The sequence below is a fragment of the Desmodus rotundus genome, chromosome 1 (genome assembly GCF_022682495.2).
Source record: "Desmodus rotundus isolate HL8 chromosome 1, HLdesRot8A.1, whole genome shotgun sequence".
Lineage (NCBI taxonomy): Eukaryota > Metazoa > Chordata > Mammalia > Chiroptera > Phyllostomidae > Desmodus > Desmodus rotundus.
This window is the reverse complement of record NC_071387.1, coordinates 32,051,577-32,072,421: the sequence shown is the minus strand read 5'-3', so window position 1 is coordinate 32,072,421 and position 20,845 is coordinate 32,051,577. Positions and strand designations below refer to the sequence as shown.

Here is a 20,845-nt window from a genome sequence, read left to right as displayed (position 1 = left end):
TCACTTTTAACCAAGGTATCTTTTGTATATAGATCCTCTCCCCCTGTAACCACTAAAGGCTTTGGCCTCATTCACTAAGCTGAATTCTGCTGTGTCCTCACACTTTACTCTCAAAATCAAAGCCACATCAATTCAAAATGACTTGGGATCTTGTTGGGATTTTGATGTTTTCATTTTAAGGTTCTATTTTACACTGTTTGCCTTTTGAGGGGAAAAAGTGGCCTAGAAAATGGAGCCATCTCAGGTAAAGAGAACGGAAGTGCTCTTAGAGCCTGTGGTCAGTCTTGGAATGTGTTGGGATTGGGGGGGGGGGCGTGGCTCAGAAGCAAATTGTGTTTGTTTGTTTATCTGCTTCACTGATGAATGTCAGCTTCAGTTCATTAAAATTCCTTTAAAGACAGACTCTCAAAACCACTACAATGACAAGAGTAACAGTTGAGATTGTTATCCTTATGGAGAATAATGGTTGTAGCAGGACTACAGTGTATGAGAAGGTGCCTGGGGTAAGTTTGCTGATACACTATTAATGAGTCTGTTCACTTACAGAGTAATCCTTCTGATTATTTGGTCTTTGTTCAATAATTGTTACGTTGTTCAAAAAAGCCAAAAATGCATACTACTAATTTTCCTCCAAGGAATCATTTTTGAAAAGTTAATTTTATAAGTATGTTTATATCGGTCTTTGAACAGTGTTTCTCCATTTTTTTTAAAATGTAAAAATCTTATGACTGTTCCCTAAACTTCTGATACAACGTCTGGCAGGGGCTTCCCCAAACTGTTTGAAGAGCTGGTGCCTTCTGTGCATCCCTGAGAACCAAGAAGATACTGTAAATCTCTGATGTTTTGTAGTCTGTGTTACAAAAAAAAGGTAATGGCTTATAATATTCATTTTTCAAATATAAATATGCATATTATAATTGATGATCCATCCAGTTCACCATTTAAAATCATTGCTCCAGACTTTGTATTCCTACTGAGGTTGTTCCCACCTTTAAATCACTAAGCAAGGCTCCAGAAAATGTTCTTTTAAATATGTCCACATGCAGAAGACCAGCCTCTCAAATAGAATAGGGTTTTCTTCAGTCATAGGTACATTAGTAGCTGTCCATCTCTGCTAGACCTTTCAACCACACAGACTTTTAAGACAAGCTTGAGAATTCTATTCTTACATCACTCCAGCCAAGGGAAATGTTACCTTATACTCCACAATGTTGTCCTTATATTTCATAGGTAACTGTCTTTAAATCAAAAGACAAAAGTGTATACCTTTGCAACAACATGGATAGATCTATAGGGTTTTTATGCTAAGTGAAATAAATCAGTGAAAGACAAATACCATATGATTTCACTTATATGTGGAATCTAAAGAACAAAATAAATGAACAAACAAAACAGAAATAGATTTGTGAATACAGAGAACACTCTGATGATTGCCAGATGGGAGGGGGTTTGGAGGCTAGGTGAAAAAGATGAAGAGATTAAGAGTTACAAAATAGGCACAGGGAGGTAAGGTATAGCATAAGGAATATAGTCGATAATATTATAATAACTATGTATGGTGCCAGGTGGGTACTAGACTTATTGGGGTGGGGGATAACTTTGTAAATTATATGTGTCTAACCACTATAACCATTACTTTAGATTAAGTAATCTAAAGTAATATTGGATATCAACTGTAATTGAAAAAAAATGTTAACGAAAAGGACAAGTGTGGTTCTCTAATCAAAAATGTAAAATGAGAGAGATCTGGACTTCCGGCCAAGATGGAGGTGTAGGTAGATACACTTTGCCTCCTTGCACAACCAAACAAAGGACAGCAACACATTTAAAAACAAAAAATAACCAGAATTGACAGAAAATTGAACTTGTATGGAAGTCCAACAACCAAGGAGTTAAAGAAGAACCATTTATCCAGACCGGTAGGAGGGGTGGAGATGGGCAGCCTGGGTGGAGAGGACACGAGGCAAGGCTGCAGCTGGAGGACCAGGGCAGGTGAGGTGGTGGCTGGTCGAGCAGGTGGTCCCACATTTGTGTGTGAATAAACAGGGAGGAACAACTGGGGATCGAGGCAGACCACACAACTGAGGGTTCCAGGGTGGGGGAAATAAAGCCTCAAAACCTCTGACTGAAAAAACCTGTGGAGGTTGAGGTGGCAGGAGAAACTCCCAGCCTCACAGGAGAGTTCTTTGGAGAGACCCACAGGGTCCTAGAATGTACACAAAACCACCCACCTGAGAATCAGCACCAGAAGGGCCCAATTTGCTTGTGGGTAGCTGGGGAAGTGACTGAAAGCTGGCAGAGAGCTGAGCAAGAGGCATTGTTTCCTCTCAGACCCCTCCCCCACATACAGTGCCACAATGCACGGAGGTAGGTTGCTCCGCCCTGGTGAATACCTCAGGCTCTGCCCCTTACTACATAATAAGCACACCAAGACAAAAAAAATATGGCCCAAATGAAAGAACAGATCAAAGCTCCAGACAAGATACAACTAAGCGATGAAGAGATAGCCAACCTATCAGATACAGAGTTCAAAACCCTGGTAATCAGAGTTGAGCTCATCGACCACCAGAGCCCTTGCTCCAACAGCTGGTGCAAAGCTGCTGGAGGAAGAAGAAAAAGGCAGAGAGCATTGGTTATAAGATGGCAGACATGTAGTAGTTACTGCTGCTGCAGGAGAGCAAGTGAGCTCTGGGGGTGGGGGGGTAGCAAAGGAAGGGGAGGGTAGGTGTGTGGAGGGGTAAAGTGAGAGGTAACCAGAGCTCTGGTCGTAGAGGTCTTGGTGGCTCTTGTTGCCCCTTCCCATGGCTGAACAGTGGGTTCTGGAGCTGCTGCCGCTGCTGCTACCATCTCCCAAGAGTGAGAGATGTGGACAAGGTGGACGTGGAGGTGGCGGCTGAAGCGGCAGGGACAGCAGCCACAATGTCGGATACACAGTGGCGAGTGAAGGTCTATACTATGAATGAAGACCTGCAATGGGATGACCGAAGCACTGGGCACGTCTCTCCCACTCATGTGGAGGAGCTCAAGGGGATGTTGCTGCTGGTTCAGGCAGAGTCTGAGGATCCGTACTCTTGGAATCAAAGATAAATCTGAACACTGCATATCAGAAACAACAGGATACATTAATTGTTTGGTCAGAAGCTGAAAACTATGATCTGGCTCTAAGTTTTCAGGAAAAAGCTGGCCGTGATGAGATCTGGGAAAAAATGTGTCAGGTTCAAGGTAAGGATCTGTCAGTAGAAGTCACACAGGACCTCACTGATGAATCAGAAGAAGAACAATTTGAAGAAATGCCTAAAACCAGTCATCGGATTGACCTGCCCACATGTGAACTCAATAAACTTGAAGAGATTGCTGACTTAGTTACCTCAGTGCTCTCCTCACCTATCTGTAGGGAAAAGCTGGCTCTGGCCTTGGAAAATGAAGGCTCTATTAAAAAACTACTGCAGCTGTTCCAAGCTTGTGAGAACCTAGAAAACACTGAAGGCTTACACCATTTGTATGAAATTATTAGAGGAATCCTATTCCTAAATAAGGCAACTCTGTTTGAAGTAATGTTTTCTGATGAGTGTATCATGGATGTTGTGGGATGCTTTGAATGTGACCCTGCTTTGGCTCAGCCAAAAAGGCACAGAGAATTCCTGACCAAAACTGCAAAGTTTAAGGAAGTTATACCATAACAGACTATGAACTAAGGCAAAAAATAGACCAGACTTATAGGGTACAGTACATTCAGGACATCATTTTGCCTACGCCATCTGTTTTTGTTTTCTTTTATTTTCTTCAACAAAGTTGAGATAGTTAGCATGTTGCAGGAAGATGAGAAATTCTTGTCTGAACTTTTTGCACAATTAACAGATGGGGCCACAGATGATGATAAATAGTGTGAATTGGTTAATTTTTTCAAGGAATTTTGTGCATTATCTCAGACATTACAACCTCAAAACAGGGATGCATTTTTCAAAACTTTGGCAAAGTTGGGGATTCTTCCTGCTCTTGAAATTGTAATGGCTATGGATGATTTGCAAGTCAGATCAGCTGCTACAGACATATTTTCTTATTTAGAATTTAGTCCATCCATGGTCCGAGAATTTGTAATACAAGAAGCCCAGCAGAGTGATGATAAAACTGAAAAAAAGTGAATTTCTGAATTTCTTCTACAACCATTGTATTCATACCCTCCTGGCACTACTTTTGACAAATACTTCAGAAGACAAATGTGAAAAGGATAATATAGTTTGACCTGACAAAAACAGCACAATTTGTCCCGATAATTATCAAACAGCACACTGGCTTGCCTTAATTTTAGAGCTACTCACATTTTGTGTGGAACATCACACATAGAAGAAAAAAAAACACACTGGTAATCAGGATGCTCACAGAAATGGCTGAGGATGGTCGCAAAATAGAGGAAAAAATGAAGGCTATGAAAAGTGAAATAAAGGAAAATGTACAGGGAACCAACAGTGAAGGGAAGGAAACCTGGACTCAAAACAAGGGGTTGGACCAGAAGGAAGAAATAAACACTGAATCAGAACAGAATGAAGAAACAAGAATTCAAAAAAATGAGGAGAGGCTTAGGAACCTCTGGGACAACTTTAAATGTTACAACATCCAAATTATAGGGGTGTCAGAAGAAGGGGAAGAACAAGAAATTGAACACTTACTTGAAAACATAATGAAGGAGAACTTCCCTAATCTGGCAAGGAAATAGACTTCCAGGAAGTCCAGGAAGCTCAGAGAGTCCAAACAAGTTGAACCCAAGGAAGCACACACTGAGGCACATCATAATTACATTAGCCAAGATTAAAGATAAGGAGAGAATCTAAAAAGCAGCAAGAGAAAAGGAGACAGTTACCTACAAAAGAGTCCCCATATGGCTATCAGCTTATTTCTCAAAAGAAACCTTGCAGGCAAGAAGGGACTGGAAAGAAGTATTTGAAGTCAAGATTACTCTATCCAGCAAAGCTATCATTTAGAATGGAAGGGCAGATAAAGTGCTTCCCAGATAAAGGAGTTCATCATCACCAAGCCCTTATTATGTGAAATGTTAAAGAGACTTTTCTAAGAAAAAGAAGATCAAAAATCAAACAGTAAAATGACAACATACTCACAACTATCAACAACTGAACCTAAAAGCAAATAAACAAAAACAAACTAAGCAAACAACTAGAACAGGAACAGAATCACAGAAAGGGAGATCAGATGGAGGGTTATCAGTAGGGTGGGGGAGGGGAGAGAATGGGGGAAAAGGTACAGGGAATAAGAAGTATAAATGGCAGGTACAAAATAGACAGGGGAAGGTTAAGAATAGTATGGGAAATAGAAAAGCCAAAGAACTTATATGTATGACCCATGGACACGAACTAAGGTGGGGAATGATGATGGGAGGGGGTTTACAGGGCAGAGGGGAGTAAAGGGGAGAAAACAATAGAACAACTCTAATAGCATAATCAATAAAATATAGTAAAAAAAATTCTGTTAAATGTAAAATGATCTTTAGGCTATGTGTTTCAAATTGCAGGTCCAGACCCATCAGGAAGCCATGAAATTATTTTAGACAATCACTGTCAGGGTCATTTTCATGAAATAGAATAGAATAAATAATCTCGGGGAGCATCATATCTATTAAAAGTAGGATTGTTTCATAAAACCTTGGATGCAGTTACAAATCTATGAACATGTGTTCATAACCATATATGTACAGGTCACATTGTAAACTATATTTCTTATTATGGGTCACAGTCAAAAAATTTGAAAGCCAAACCATAAAAGTTTTCTGAGGGACATACTGTGGCCTTGGATATGGTAAGTGGTCAAGAAGCAGGTCCACAGTGAAGTGCATGTGCCAGTTTTGCGTTCTCCTTCTTGGTGTGGTGGGCCTGTTCCTCTCACTGCAAATTAGGGACTTGCTTTCCCACCTAACCATAGAGCACAGCTGTGTCTCTGAGGTGTGAGGCATGTGGGTGATGTCTGGGGACCATAGGCCCACCTCTCATTTCAAGAAACTTCTAGGTAAGAGAATATAGTCTGAGTAATTAAAAAAGAAAGAAAGAAAGAAAGAAAGAAAGAAAGAAAGAAAGAAAGAAAGAAAGAAAGAAAGAAAAGAAAGAAAGAAAGAAACTTCGAGGTGAATAGCCTTAAAAAAGCTTACACATACACACACACTCCTCCCCTGCCCTGTGGCTACATACCCCTTGGCAGGATGTCCCAATTAGGCCCATTAAAATAATTTTTAAAAAAAACCACGAGCATTCTAGAAGCTTATGACAGAAAGGGAACTCTGATGCTGTGTTCCAATGCTCACTGATAGAGAAAACGAAGGCCAGTGAAGCTGTTTCCTGGGTCACAGAGTTTTATATATAAAACTAAAATAACCCACTATGTTGCCAACCCTGGGATTTTTTTTTACTATATAATAAAATATATAATTAATTTGCAATGTAAGAAAATTAGAAAGTACAGATTAACTATAAGGTGAAAAATAAAGCCATACATACCTTTTTTTCTTTCAAGAATGAGATTATGAGAAAAATTTATATTGGTGATGACTTTTTAGATACATGACCAAAAGCACAATCCACAAAAAAATTGTTAAGTTGGACTTCAGTAAAGTTAAACACACTTCTGCTCTCCAAAAGACACTGTTAAGAAAATGAAAAGGCAATCCATGCTTAGAATCTTTGCAAAACACCTGCCTGATAAAGGACTGGTAAAGAACTCTTAAACTCAACAGTAAGAAAATAAAGAACTTTTAACACTCAACAATAAAAAAATAAACAACCCAATTTAAAAATGGTCGAAAGACCTGAACACCTCACCAAATATTTACAAATGGCAAGTAAGCATATTAAAAGATAGGCAACATCACATGTCATTAGAGAATGGAAAGTTAAAGCAACTGTGATAGATCTCTACACACCTATTAGAATGGCCAAAATCTAGAACCCTGACAGCACCAAATGGTGAAGATGTGGAGCAACAAGCACTCTCACACATTGCTGGTGGGAATGAAAAATGGTATTGCCCTTTTAGAAAACAGTTTGGCAGTTTCCTGCAAAACTAAAACACTCTTACCACACAATGTGGCATTTGTGCTCCTTTCTATTACGCAAATTTACTGAAAACTTATGTGCACAAAAAAAAACTGCACTCAAACGTTTATAACAGCTTTACTTATCATTGCCAAACCTTAGAAGCAACCAATATATCCTTCAATGGGTGAATGAACAATAAAACTGTGGTAAATCTATGATGCTGAATATTATTCAGCATTAAAAAGAAATGAGCTAGCAATCTCTTTAAGACACAGAAGAAATACATATCGTTAAGTGAAAAAAGCCAATCTGAAAAGACTATATACTATATGATTCCAATTCTAAAATGTTCAGGAAAAGTCACAACTATGAAGACAATAGAAAGATCAGTGGTCAACAACAAACAAAGACAAACAAAATAAAAACAAACAAAAAAAATTAAAAATAGGCAATGGACTTAAGTAGACATTTCTTCAAAGAAGATACACAAATGGCCAATAAAAGCATAAACAGATGCTCAACACAATTAATCATTAAAGAAATGCAAATCAAAACCACAATGAGATAACATTTCATACCCATTAGCATGGCTATTATTTTTTAAAAAGAGAGAGAACGAGTGTTGGCAAGGATCTGGAAAAACTGGAACCCTTATGCATTACTGCTGGGAATATAAAACGTTGCAGCTGCTGTGGAAAACAATTTGGCAGTGATTCCCCTGAAAATTAAACATAGAATTACCATATCATCTGGTAATTCCACTCCTTGGTATATACCCAAAGGAATGGAAAGCGGACTCAAAACATATTTACACACCATGTTCACAGAAGTATTTTTCACAATAGCCAAAAGGTTGAAACAAGCAGTGTCCATCAACAGATGAATGGATAAACAAAATGTGATATATACATATAATGGAATATTATTTAGCCATGCAAATAAATTAAATTCCAATACATGCTATAACATGGATTTACCTTGAACACATTGTGCTAAGCAAAATAAGCCAGACACGGAAGGGCAAATATTGCATGATTCCACTTATATGAAGTACCTAAAATAGGGAAATTAATAGAGACAAAAAGTAAAATAGAAGTTAACAGGTCCTGGGGTAGGGTGGGGAAATGGGGAGTTATTGTTTAAATTGTTTGGGTTAATGAAATGTTTTGGAGATTGTGGTGTATACAACATTGGGAATGTACTTAATGCTACTGAATCGAACACTTAAAATGGCTAAAATGGTAAACTTCATGTTGTGTATATTTTTCCACAATTAAACAATCAGTGGGTTCCAGGGATCGAAGGAAGGGACAAAGGGATAAAGAGATGGGACACAAGGTATTTTTGGGGCAGTGAAACTATTTGCTGTGACATTGTAATGGTGGATGCATGTCACTCTACATCGGCCAAAACCCATAGCATATGCAACACAAAAGTGAACCCTACTGTAAACTATTAACTTTAGTAATAATAATGTGTCAGCATTAGCTCAGCAATTATAACAAACGTACCACACTAAATGCAAGATGTTAGTAATACGGGAAACTGTATGTGGCTTAGGTCAGGAAATGGGTATATGAAAACTCTGTACTTGCTGTTCAATATTTCTGCAAACCTAAAGCTGCTCTAAAAATAGTCTTACTATTTCAAACATTATACTATAATGTAAATATTTTTGTAATTTGCTTTTTCACTATACGAGGTCTGTCCGGAAAAAGTCCAGCCATTGTTAATATAACAAGAACGGTTTGTGCAACATGGATTTAACCTGGCAGTCAAGGAGAGTGGATTGGAATGCGCATGTGTGAACAACACTGACTTCACTGTACTAGTTAGTGGAGGCAGTAGATGCTGTTGAGTGAGCATGTGTACTGTGTGGTGTTGCATTCACAATGACTGAGCAAGCAGAGCAACGAATCTGCATCAAATTTTGCATTAAGCTTGAACATTCCTCCACAGAAACTATTCACATGATTCAGAAGGCTGCAACTATGCGCACCTGGTGATTGGCAGCTTTATCACGCAATGAGCCTGCTCATGTATCGAGTCTTGCGCAGAGTTTTTTTTGGTGAAACATCATCACCCAGGTGACTCAGCTGCCCAACAGCCCAGATTTGCTGCCCTGAAATTCTGGCTTTTCCCAAAACTAAAATCACCTTTGAAAGGGAAGAGATTTCAGACTGTCAATGAGATTTAGGAAAATATGGCAGGGCAGCTGATGGCAATTGGGAGAACTGTGTGAGGTCCTAAGGTGCCTACTTTGAAGAAGACTTAGGTGTCATTGTCCTACATACAATGTTTCTTGTATCTTGTATCTTCTTCAATAAATGTCTCTATTTTTCATAGTACACAGCTGGATACCTTCTGGGCAGACCTTGTATTCATACATTACTAATATTTTTCTAGGGATTCAGCCTGGACAGAGCAAGTATAGGGTGGCAATGGAAAGGTTAGCTAAAATAGAGATGAAGCTGTGGAAGGAGAATAAGATTCAGAGGATGTGGGAATTTAGGGGCAGGGGATGTTGTACTCAAAGACCTACAGAGAAAAGGGACTAGAATTTGAGTGGACAAGCAGAGAGATAACTGAGCCCTCGAGTCAGCATTCGAACAGGCTGGGAACTCTAGCAGGGCAGGGAGTTTCAGTTTAGGTTCAGAGAATCTGGGTCCCCTGCTGGCAAGAAGCTGGCATGACAGAATTGAGCAAGAGCAAGGAGATGGTCTCACACACTCATTTGCTCAGCATATTCTGTGACTTCCCGCTAGGATGGAGTGAACAGGTACAAAACTCAGGCAATTGGTGGTGGTCAGTTGCCTGAAATTCCAAGATAGGAATCTGCTGGGGCAGGTAGAAGCCTGTGGGGGCCATGGGAAAAACCTGCTCCACCTAAGACAGGATGTGTGCACATTAACCTTGGCTTCCCACCTGATGCTCTTGTGACCGGCCTGCGTCATTTTCCTTCTCCTGGGCATCCTTTCACATGACTATCTGCCCAACTCCCACCAGGCAGGGAGGATGTGCCTGTCACAAGACCTCCGGTGATCTTTGGGGAGGCTTTAGGAAAACACCTGGAGGGTGTTGGCTCAGCAGGCCTGGGCCTTGTGCCTCTTCATCCAAGAGGCCACACGAGGGGCTAGGCCCCCATCTCTTGGACACAACATCACCATCCAGAGGAGGACACATTTTTGCTTCTTCCCATCCTGGCTTTTCTGCATCTGCTAGCAACGAACACTTCGTGCCAAGTGCTGGGGTCCTCCCAGAGGAAGGGAGTCCTGCCACCACCTCCTCATTTGATGGAATGTTGAGTCATCCTGGATTTCCTTAGGAATCAGTGAGGCAGGGGCATCCCACAGTCCCCCCACCACATCATAAGGAAGTGACAGCACTTCCCATGCTTTGGTCCTTCATTTATACTCATTCCTTTTGTGACCTTATCTGGTCTCATGGTTTTATATACAACAATCAGTTAATCAACCAACCAACCATCTGCAGCCAGGACCCTTCCTGAGGACCATCAGGGTTCTGGGTTGAGGATAGACTGTAGGAGATGTGGCATCAGGAAGAAGTTGGGAGATTAGTGGTGATACTATTTGCAGTAATCATAGCAGGAGAGGAGGTGAGAACTGGTCGTGGTCTGGATTTGCTTTGAGACAACAGGATTTTACTGATGGATTGGAAGTGGTTGAAAACGAAAAAAATGACACCAATGGTTTTGGCCTGAACAACTGGCAAGAGACAGGTGCCATAACTGCTGTGGGAAACACTACGGTGAGAACAGATTTGGGGGGTGATGGGAGGGGAGCAAGGAATCAGGAGTTCACTTGAGATGACTGTTGGACGTGCAAGTGTGTATTCTGATTAGACAGTTTGGGCACGTGAGACTCTCTCCCCAATAAGGTGATGAGCTCCACGCAGGCATGGCCCGTGTCTCGGTGACTGCTATGTCTGGACTAGTTCCTGGAACACAATAAGTACTCAAATATCTTAACTGTTGAATGCACGGTGCCTCTTGAGGTCATTTTTATTTTATTTTTATTTTTTAAGATCATTTTTATTGTGACCGCTTTATGTGACCCTAGGGTTCTACTCATCAGCTGAGCACTTCCTCCTGCAGCAGGACCCCACGAGCCATAGCACTCATCACATTGATGTAGTGATTGATCTGCCTCCGCAGTCCAGTCTCATGGTTCATGGTTTTCAATCTATCTTTCCTTCTATCATCTATCTATCTACCTATCATTTATCATCTATCTATCCATCTTTCTATCATCACCTATGTATATCCATTTATCTGGTTGGCTGGCTGCCTGACTAAAGCCTGGGCCCTTCCCTGAACTCCAGGGCCACATACCCAAATTGTCTAATCAGCATGTACCCTTGAATGTCCAAGACCCATCTCTAACTATACAAAAGTGAACTCCTCATTACCCAGCCCCCCACACACCCAATCACACACATCTCCAGCGATTTCCAACGTTTTTCATCTCATGCCACACATAAACTAATTACTAAAATTCTGTGGCACACCAAAAAATATATTTCTTGCTGAACAGACAAAAAATAGGTATAATTTTGATTCATTCAAACTGAACAGCTATTGTTGTGTTGGCTGTTGTTATTTTTTAATTTGACCGTCTAAGGGAGAAGAGGTCAGTGCCCCTGACTATAAAAAAGTCAGGTATTGCACGTTTTAACATTTTTTGCAGCACACCAGTGTGCCTGCCACAGCACACCAGTTGAAATTTGCCGCCCTACTCCAATCACAGCATTTGTCACCACAGTTAATGGTAACTCTGTCTTGACAGTTGTTTAAGCCAAAAACATTGGTGTCATCCTTGACATTTTTTGTCCGCATCTGATCTATCAGTAAATTCTGTTGTTTACCTTCAAAAAGAAACCAGCGTCTAAATACTTTCAGGCTCCTCTGCTGCTACCATGACTGGAGTAACCTCATACAGAATCTCACTGTTTCTATCCACAGCCCCAACCCTCTATTAGCACCTCAGCCTAAGTGACCCTTTAAAATATAAGTCAGATCTAAGAAGATCCTCTGATAGCTCCCCCATTTACTCAGTCAATGCCTTTGCTACGACCTTCTAGGCCTTACCCCATCTGCCCCTTTACTGCTCTGATCTTACCCTCTAGTAATTTGTCCCTTGATTATTATGCTTCAGGCTCATTTTTCATGCTCCTTGGAATAGACCTGGCATGGCCCAGCCTCCAGACATGTGCACTAGCTGTACTTTCTGACCGGAATGCTCTTCCTCAGTTATCCATGTGGTTTACTCTCTTTTCTCCCTCTAGTCCATGTTCACATGTTAACGTCTTAGGGACACCTTCCCTTAACCTCCTATTGACAACTGTACCCCACCTATGTCTTCCCCAAGACTCTTACCATGATTTTTGCATCTATTTGGCCGTCTTCTACATACTATATTTTTTTACTTATGCTTCTTTATCTCCCTCTCTAGAGCACCATCAATGGAAGCTCCTCGGTGACGGAGTTTTTTCCCTCTTTTGTTCGCTGCTGTTTTCCCAGTGCCTACACAAGTGCTTGGCATGGAGTAGGTTCTCAATGAATGTGAGTTGAAGAAATGAAAAACTGGTTGAGTGAATGCCATTCATTCTCCAGCTCAGCAACGTCATTCCAAACCTTCAAACATTTTAATATACTTTTTTGATTATTACAGGTACTTCTCTAGCAAGTCACTGTTCTCTGACATGGTAGGTAAGCCCATTGGTTTGACACCATGCCTTTGCTTATGTTGTACTCTCAGCCTGGGAAAACCTCTCTACCCCACAACCTCCTTGCTGGCTAACTTCTGCTCATCCTTTGAAACTGTCTACATGTCATGCCTTCCAAGAATATTTCCATGAATCATACCTCCCCCAAACTAGGTTAAATACCCTCCTGTGTCTATCATTTCTTTCTTTTAAAAAATATTATTTTTATGCCCAGATTGGTGTGGCTCAATTGGTTGGGCATTGTCTCACAAAGCGAAAAGTCACTGGTTCGATTCCTGGTCACGGCACATACCTGGGTTGTGGCTAGGTCCCTGGTTGGGGGTGTATGAGAGGCAACCAACCAGTGTTTCTCTTGCACATCAATGTTTTTCTCCTTCTCTCTCTCTCTCTCCCCTTCCCCCTCTCTAAAAATAAATAACATCTTTAAAAATAATTTTTATTTTCCAATTAAAATTGACATACAATATTATATTAATTTCAGGTGCATAACCCAGTGATTATACATTATATAACTTACTAAGTGATCACCTCAATGAATCTAATATCCGTCTGACACCATACATTGTTACTACAATATTATTGACCCTATTCCCTATGCTGTACTCTACATCTGCGGGTCACTTACTTCTTCTAACCAGCTCTTATCCCACTGCTTTTAGTGACTTCTTATCTAACTCTCTACTCCATGATTCCGTGAGCTCCATGGGAGAAGGGCCTGTGTGCTGTTCACTGTTATGTCCCTAGGGTCTGTGATAGTAGCTAGCATATAAAATACTCAGATATTTGAATTGTTGACTGCAAAACTCAGCTCAAAGTCATTTTTATTGTGATGCTTTTGGGGACCTTCCCATCAACTGTTCTTTATTTTAGGAGGCATTCATTACATGCAGGTGCAAGGCAATGAGGGTTGAACAGGCAACAGGGCCACAGCAGGCTCCCAGATGGCTTCCTCTTAAAGAGCGAATCACTAACAACAGGGCACAGAGAGGGGAGGTGCTATCATTTGCTTTTGACATCTGTCATACTAGCTTTCTGCTTTTGATAAACATAAAGCACATCCTCAAGGGCGGTGCACACTCCTCTAAAAACCTTCCCTCCAGGCTGGGCGTGCATAAAGGTTATCTATGAATTGTGCCTATGGAACAAAAATGCACCGGACTCCTGGCCACTATTTCTGATACTATCCTCATGTCCACGTTTCTCCTCTGGGGCCCAAAGACACCACGGGAAGATTTCAAGCCTGATTTTTACCTTCAATGCATCTTAGAGGAAGGTCTTCCTTTTCTGCTCAAGTCCTTTTATCTGTAGTCCAGGGTGGGGCTGAAAGAGTTGTATGGAATGCTGACCCACCTGAAATATGAGTCTAAGCTCTTATACTACATGGGAAGTACTATCTACCCCCTCTACTCTCTCCATCACATACCACACTGAAAATAAGGAGACAAAACCGGTGGTTCTTTGCTTAGAGGTATAGAGTATATTTGGAGAAGGTGCTGCCTCATCTGCACAATAATGGAAATGATGACAGCATTTTTCAGGGAGATGCAGAGGTTTGAGAAACTCAGAACTCCTTTTTTCTGGAATGGGTATTCTCCTTGTATAGGCCAGCGCCTCCTGCTGAAGTGAGAGTTGAGATTTTTGGTTGAGTGGCACTAGTCGGTTGAGGACAGTGCTTAGGGTTGTTGTGGGGAAAGCACTGGAACAAGGAGCGCCTGGGCTGAAAGCGGTGTTGCTGGACTTCATTGTCTAGGCACTGGTGGGCATCAAAGAAAGTGATACCCTTGTCCTCTGTTGTCTTCTCCAACTTAGCTAGCCTCGCGGGGCCTTTGGTGGAGGGCGGACTCTTCTCAACCTTTTTTGTTGTGGTTTTGCCCAGTGTTTCCTCCTTAGAGAGGAGACTGGATTCCTTATTCCCTTCACCTTTCACCTTGGAGTTAATCCAGTGTGGAACATGCTTCCTCTTATTTTCCAAGCCAGCTTTTGCAGCTTCTGCAGCTTCTGGAAGGGTAGGGCTCTTGTGAGAATGAGCTGCCTTTACCAGACCCTATAGCTCTTGGCCCTAGAAAGTGTGGCCTGACAAATTTTGTCCCTGCAAAGTTTGGATCTGAAAAAATGTGGTCCCTTCAAATGCTGGGCTTTCAAATTTTGCCCTAGTGAATGGTGGCCTAGTAAATTGATCCTGTAAGGTCAGGCCATTTAAGCTCCGGGCACTCCAGAGTTGCATTCTCAGGAATCATTATTTGGATGAGGTCATTCAACTTGCTCTAACAGCCCTTTTTTGTCTTTATTTTTACTGTTGACACTATTACACATGTCCCTATTTCTCCCCCACCCCCACCTTTGCCCCCCTCCACTCAGTCTCCACACCCCCTTCCCTCTGGCCATCACAACTGTTGTCTATTTCTATGGGTCACACATATATGTTATTTAGTCAAGAACACCCCTTCACCTTCTTTCATCCAGCCCTCCCTTCCCGCTGACAGCTGTCAGTCTGTTCCATGTGTCCATGCCTCTGTTTCTATTTTGTTCATCATTTTATTTTGTTCATTAGATTCTACATATAAGTGAATATTCTTATCTGGATCTTTGCCCCCAAGGAATGCTGGAGGATGCAGGAGGAACTCAAGGTGAGGGAGAAGCTGGTGAAGGTGCTGACAGGGAGCAGTAAGCTGGGAGGATGGAGATGGTGGCTCTCTAGATCCACACACACACACTTGCTAGTCCCTACTCACTCATGGCAACCATCTTGGTCAAACTAAAATTCTACCTGAGAAAGATCCTGGGGATACATTTGGGAAGTCAGGGGTTTTAGAGGTCCTACTTAGAAGTGTCCCTATTGGCTCCTGAATTTTGGCAGATTAGATGTCCTCTCTGGTTGGGGAGAGCCTCAATGCTACACCCCCTTCTCTGTAATTCTCTGCTGTTTTAAGTTTCACTGGGTCCTCTGTTTTCTCTGCTGGAGTACGGAGTTGTCTTTACCCTTGTAGAGACCTGGGGTTAGGGAGCTCGGGGCTCCTCCAGGCTGGGGTTGTTCACATTGGCCTTCAGCTGAACACAAAGTGCCTGAGCCTCTGTCATGTCCCCACTGAGTTGTGAGATCTTGAAGGCCCAGTGGGCAGAACCATAAGGAATGCTCTGGAATGAGCCTGCTTTTGGTTCTGCTGCACCTCTTAGTTTAATTGCAAGCTCTCCTTTAAGGTGGACCATTCTGGGGCACATGGGATGCCCCATGTGGAAATCCTGGGGAAATGTTTTCCCTTGATTGTTTAGACTCCTAAAGGACTCCTGGGCACAGACATTGAGACGGCCAAAGTTTCTTCCCTGGACTCCTTTGTCTTGATAAGATTCCCCAAATGTATCTCTAGGAATTTCTTTTTCAGGTAAAAATTTAGCTTGGCCAAGACGGGTGTACTGAGCAAGTAGGGGCTACTAGGATCTGTCTGGCTATCTAAAGCACCATCCCCGTTTACTTGTGGTTAAATCTGGAATGCTTGAGCACTGTCTACGCAAGTTTCATTGGCATCTTGAAAGCGTGGCCCAGGACTCATACATTGCTGTTTAGATGAGATTGAGCCAGAGGCTCTCTTTGACCCCCAACAGGCCCAGGCACCATCTCTGTGATTGCCGATTGGCTAGTGATTGCTGGGGCTATGGCCTTGGAGAGAGCCACATAGTAAAGAGACAGTAGCCCTAACAGAAAGGCCAAAACCTGTCTCAGTGACTCCGTCTCTCAGTGACTCCCTGAGAAGGTATCCATGCAGGTGCTGATCAGGGTGATCAGTGACAGTATCTGGTGAGGCTTGCTGCTGATGATCAAGTCCTGTCAGTATTCAGGGGTCACTTCCTGATCCATGTAAGGGCTGACTGCTGCCTCCATGTAGGGCTTACTTTCTGGGGTGTAAGGGAACCAAATTGTGTCCAGGGCCCCTAAAATGCTGCAGTCCCACCAGTGCATATATGGGCAGGAACAGCATCCTAGCTGATCTTCCCCATTTGCAGTAAGTATGGCTCTGCAGCACTGCCTTGGCCAAGGCAAGCAACTGTGAACTGGTCCATCTACCAGAGTGGATCAGGACAGGTCCCTATCCCCACTGGCCTCTAGGCCTGCAGACTAGGGGACACTCACATTGGTCAGTGTGCTGCTCCAGAGCAGGAGCTGCTGGTCATCAGGGGGCAGAAGAAACTGGAAGGACTGCTGGATCTTCTGGAGCAGGCCCTAGCAATGGTGAATTGACCTGCTCAACTGACCACTTCTGAAGGTGGAACTCCAGCAGCTCTGGACATGCTCTAGGAAAACACTACCTGCCTCTTCAGTACTGAAACAGGCTTCCCCACACAGGTGAGACCCTGGGTCTCAGGGGACTGGTTGCTTAACATGTCTCAGGGCTTATGTTGTATGGTTCTCTGCATCTACAGAGATTTCCAGGCAACAGCTGTCAAGCACCACTGATGCTAGAGCTGCCTTTGCAGCAGGTGCCACTCCAAGGCTTCACACTGGGCCAGAGTTGGAAATGGGACATTGACATGCGCTTTTTGATAGCAGATAGAGAAGCCCAAATTCCGATGGGAAGAAGGCGAGGCTAACAGATAGTACAGAGATTAAGGAGAAATCATTGAAGAAAAAGGGACTGAGGACTCCACTTTTGTGGAGAGATCTCTAGGGGCAGACTAGGGACTGTGCAGAAAAGCAGAACCAAAAACAAATAGCTGTGCTTATGCTGCAGATAACACTGAGTTCTCCGTGTGTCCCCCAGGTAATGAACAGAGACTATTTAGTGACCAAAAGGTGGTAGAGGGTAGAGTCGGAGTCATGGAGTTTAGGATTCACTTGCAGTGAAATTTGCTCTGGATCCTTAGTGGATCCTTCAAAAACCCAGACATTTTGGGTGGACTGGCTGACCTCCTATGATGCCAAGTCAGGGAGATAAAAGCCTATCTTTTCAACAGAGGCCTTAGTGGTAGCATTATGATGAAAGAAGTGGTTGTTTTTTTCCTCTAGGCTTGGAAAATATTTGAGGCAGTGTGATATAAGCTGCAATAGGAACTCTTCCACAGGTCTTAGGAGCCCTCAGCTATAGAAATGTATGCATTTATATATCTGTACTTAAAGATACCTCACAGCTTTTGTGACAGGAAGAACAGGTGAAGGGAACACAAGGCCATGGGGGGTTTTAGGTGTGTCAGCTCTGGGTTGAGGGAAAGAAAGGATATTTAAGGGCTGCTGACCTTGTTTCTCCCAGAGACATTGGGTGTTGCTCTTCTTGTCCTGCTGGTTCACAGGAATCCTGGGCTCCTCAAGGCTTGAAGAAGACAGAGCACCTGCATCCCAGGATACATCTGGTGCTTGAAATCCCTGCTTTAGCTGGTGGTCAGCCCAGTAGTCTTGGATGCTGACTGTACCAGTTGACTGGGCAGCTGACTGGGTTAAGGATTTCTGATTCATTAGTTGTGACACTGAGCGGGTTGCAGATGGAAGTGAAAGTTCTTTGTTGTGCTGGGAACCCTGGCTCTGATCAAAAGACAAACTAGACTTGGACAAAATCTCTAGGCAAGAGGAGTCCTGCGATGGCCCTGATGAAGTGGGAGAGACTGGGGTGTTCTCACTGGCCAGCCACTGCTTGATCTCCAGAGCCACAGCATTGCAGATGGGGCAGGAGGGATCTGCACACAGGAGCCTCCGCACACTTCCCTCCTGAGGAAACCAGCCCTGGCTGGAAGAGAAAACCGGGCAACTGTTACGGATGGAGTGACACCTGCCTCTCTGGAAGTGTGTCACTTGGAGATTGGCCCTGCCCTCCCCAGTCCTGTATGTGCTGGGGCCACCCCCATTGCCCCCAGTGGCTACTCCTCTACTTTTCTTTCTATGAAAATGCCATTTGGCAAGTTATGGAGCACTGGGCTGAGGGCCTGGGGCTTGTTGGGCAAGGTATCAGACAACCCATGGGAACACAGGGCCGTGAGTGACTTGGAGGTGGGTGAGTTGTCACTGCCCTGTGTTAAGAAGCTTAACCAGGAGATGGGAGATGGGAAGCCAATGGTTAGCTGATAGGGCTTCACCAGGGCCATCACCAGGCAGAACCTGGACTTGGTCTCATTTGGGGATAAGGAGGCCACAGCACGGTATTCAGTATTTCCAAGCTGTGGGAAATGAGGTCCTTGTGGAAACTCTGCTTCCCGGGGACTGTGAGGTACATACAACGTCTCTGGGGAGCCAATCTCATTCTCTAAAGCTCTTAAGAAGAGGATGAGATGTCAAGCTCCTGGCTGAGGGCTGTCCCAGGAACTGAGCTCCCCCGAGACAGCACCAGGGGAGGGCCCAGGGGTCTGCCTGTGAAAGGGTGTGGCCATAAGGAGACTATGGCAATGATGACTTATTTATGCACTGTTCACCCATTCTCTCAGCTGGCTAACTGGTATTGTGGCTGAGTGCAAACCCATGTAGGTTTTATGAATTAAGCACTAGTCAAATTCTGAATTCTGGAGCACTGTGAGCCTAGCCCAGAGCAGAACTGGGAGACCCCTCCCTCCTGAGTTGTCTGAGCCCCCTTTGCCCTGGCACCCCTCTCAACCATGCTGCAGCCCCCACTGTGTCCAACTCCCTCCTAGCCATCATCCCTCTCCTCATCCCTGTCCCAGGCCAAGCAGAGAAATCATCATGATCCAGGCTGGAGCTGGGGCACTACAAAGAGCAAGCGATCACCTTTTCATGACAGACAGCAGCTCCCATGGCTTCTCGGCTTCTTTCCGGGAAAGTCTCCTAGCTGAGAAACCAGGAGACAGTGTTACATGGAATGAGAGAGGATTTGGGACATTCTGTAGCAGCTAAAGGCCTCTGAATGAGAAGAGACTGAAACCCCAAAAGTCAATGCCCTAAGACACGCCTGGGTACAACTCAACCAGTTACGGTGTGCTGTCCTGCACCTATCCCGTTAGATCTTCACAGCCACACTGTGAGTGAGGCAGGGTGTTCAGATGCCCATTTCATGGATAAAAGACTCAGAGCTGAAGTGACTTCCACAGGGCCATGAAACTAGTAAATGGCACAGCTGAGGACTTCTGCTCTACTTCTTTATTCTTCACTCCCTGGGATGGGGTAGAGGATTTTGGAACATTCCCAGGCTCCAGTTTTCCACTCTAGAAATTCTTCTTGGAGAACTTGTCAGCTTGGGAACTGGAAGCTTTAGTGGTTAGAGTACCTGGCCCCCCCCACCAGAGGTCAAAGAAGGGCAAAGTCCACGGAACCTCGCCCACAGTGGGGAGCAGTCAGAGATGAGAGGGGGAGTTTACCTCTTGATGTTCTATCTTTAGCCCTTTGTTTGACTCTCCGTTGATGCTACAGACAAAAAAGTTAGAGTTTGAAGCTGGAACATGCTTTTCTTTTCATGTCTAAAATGAGACAAAACCCACAACTATTTCCCAAACTTTCTTCTATATACCAATTTTATACATTCTTCTACCTTTCTTTCCCCTACACTACCTTTTCACCCATCATTTTCTTTCTCTTCTTGTTTCTGATTCGTTTTGAGGTACTTCCTTATTCCTCACTTCCACCCTCATTCCCTGAACAAGTGTTGTGGTGAGATCAGAATGTGACAGGAGAGGAAGTGGAACAGATTAAAGGGTGGGTGGTCTAGTAGCCAAAGGACATCAGCCATTCAAGGTTCTAAGTGTCAACCAACCAGAAGAATCACCTAAATATGGAGCTGTTCTGGGATCCACTGAGGATACCCCCACTTAAAAAAAAAAAAAAGCAGGGAGTAAGAGTAACACGAGAAAGCAAGGAGGTAAAATCTTGTTTGAGACTTAAATCAATTCGGTCATGGTCATAGTGTTTTCCTACCCGGCAACAGCTCCTTTTAGGTCCCAACTTCAGTTCTTGGTGGTTCTTTTTTGCTTGCCAAATAATTAATGCAATAATGATGATGGAGCCATAAGTGTATAAGGGATATCCAATTTCCCACAGAACAAATGTCGGGCTCAACATAATCTAAACCTCACTAGCCATCATCTTCCTAGTCTTTCGAGGTCTTGAAACCTAATGCCTCCATATGCTAGACCTTGTC

The 20,845-nt window shown here is 43.3% G+C and overlaps 2 protein-coding genes and 1 pseudogene across 2 annotated transcripts in view; 2 read left to right on the top strand and 1 right to left on the bottom strand.

Moving 5' to 3' along the window:
* PHF24 (PHD finger protein 24) overlaps window positions 1-20,845 on the top strand; it is a 189,489-nt gene that overhangs the window by 114,144 nt on the left and 54,500 nt on the right. Inside the window, exons 2-3 of the mRNA XM_045195146.2 lie at window positions 12,509-12,618; window positions 12,728-12,761. The gene's annotated coding sequence lies outside the window, so the exon portion shown is untranslated. The remainder of the gene's footprint in view (window positions 1-12,508; window positions 12,619-12,727; window positions 12,762-20,845) is intronic.
* On the top strand, window positions 2,920-4,344 carry LOC112304600 (serine/threonine-protein phosphatase 4 regulatory subunit 3B pseudogene; annotated as a pseudogene).
* Window positions 15,780-20,845, bottom strand: part of SPATA31F3 (SPATA31 subfamily F member 3) — a 28,425-nt gene continuing 23,359 nt past the window's right edge. Inside the window, exons 4-7 of the mRNA XM_024559987.3 lie at window positions 20,070-20,115; window positions 19,483-19,543; window positions 18,009-18,493; window positions 15,780-15,973 (exon numbers count right to left, since the gene is read on the bottom strand). Coding sequence (XP_024415755.2) covers window positions 15,780-15,973; window positions 18,009-18,493; window positions 19,483-19,543; window positions 20,070-20,115 — 786 coding nt within the window. The remainder of the gene's footprint in view (window positions 15,974-18,008; window positions 18,494-19,482; window positions 19,544-20,069; window positions 20,116-20,845) is intronic.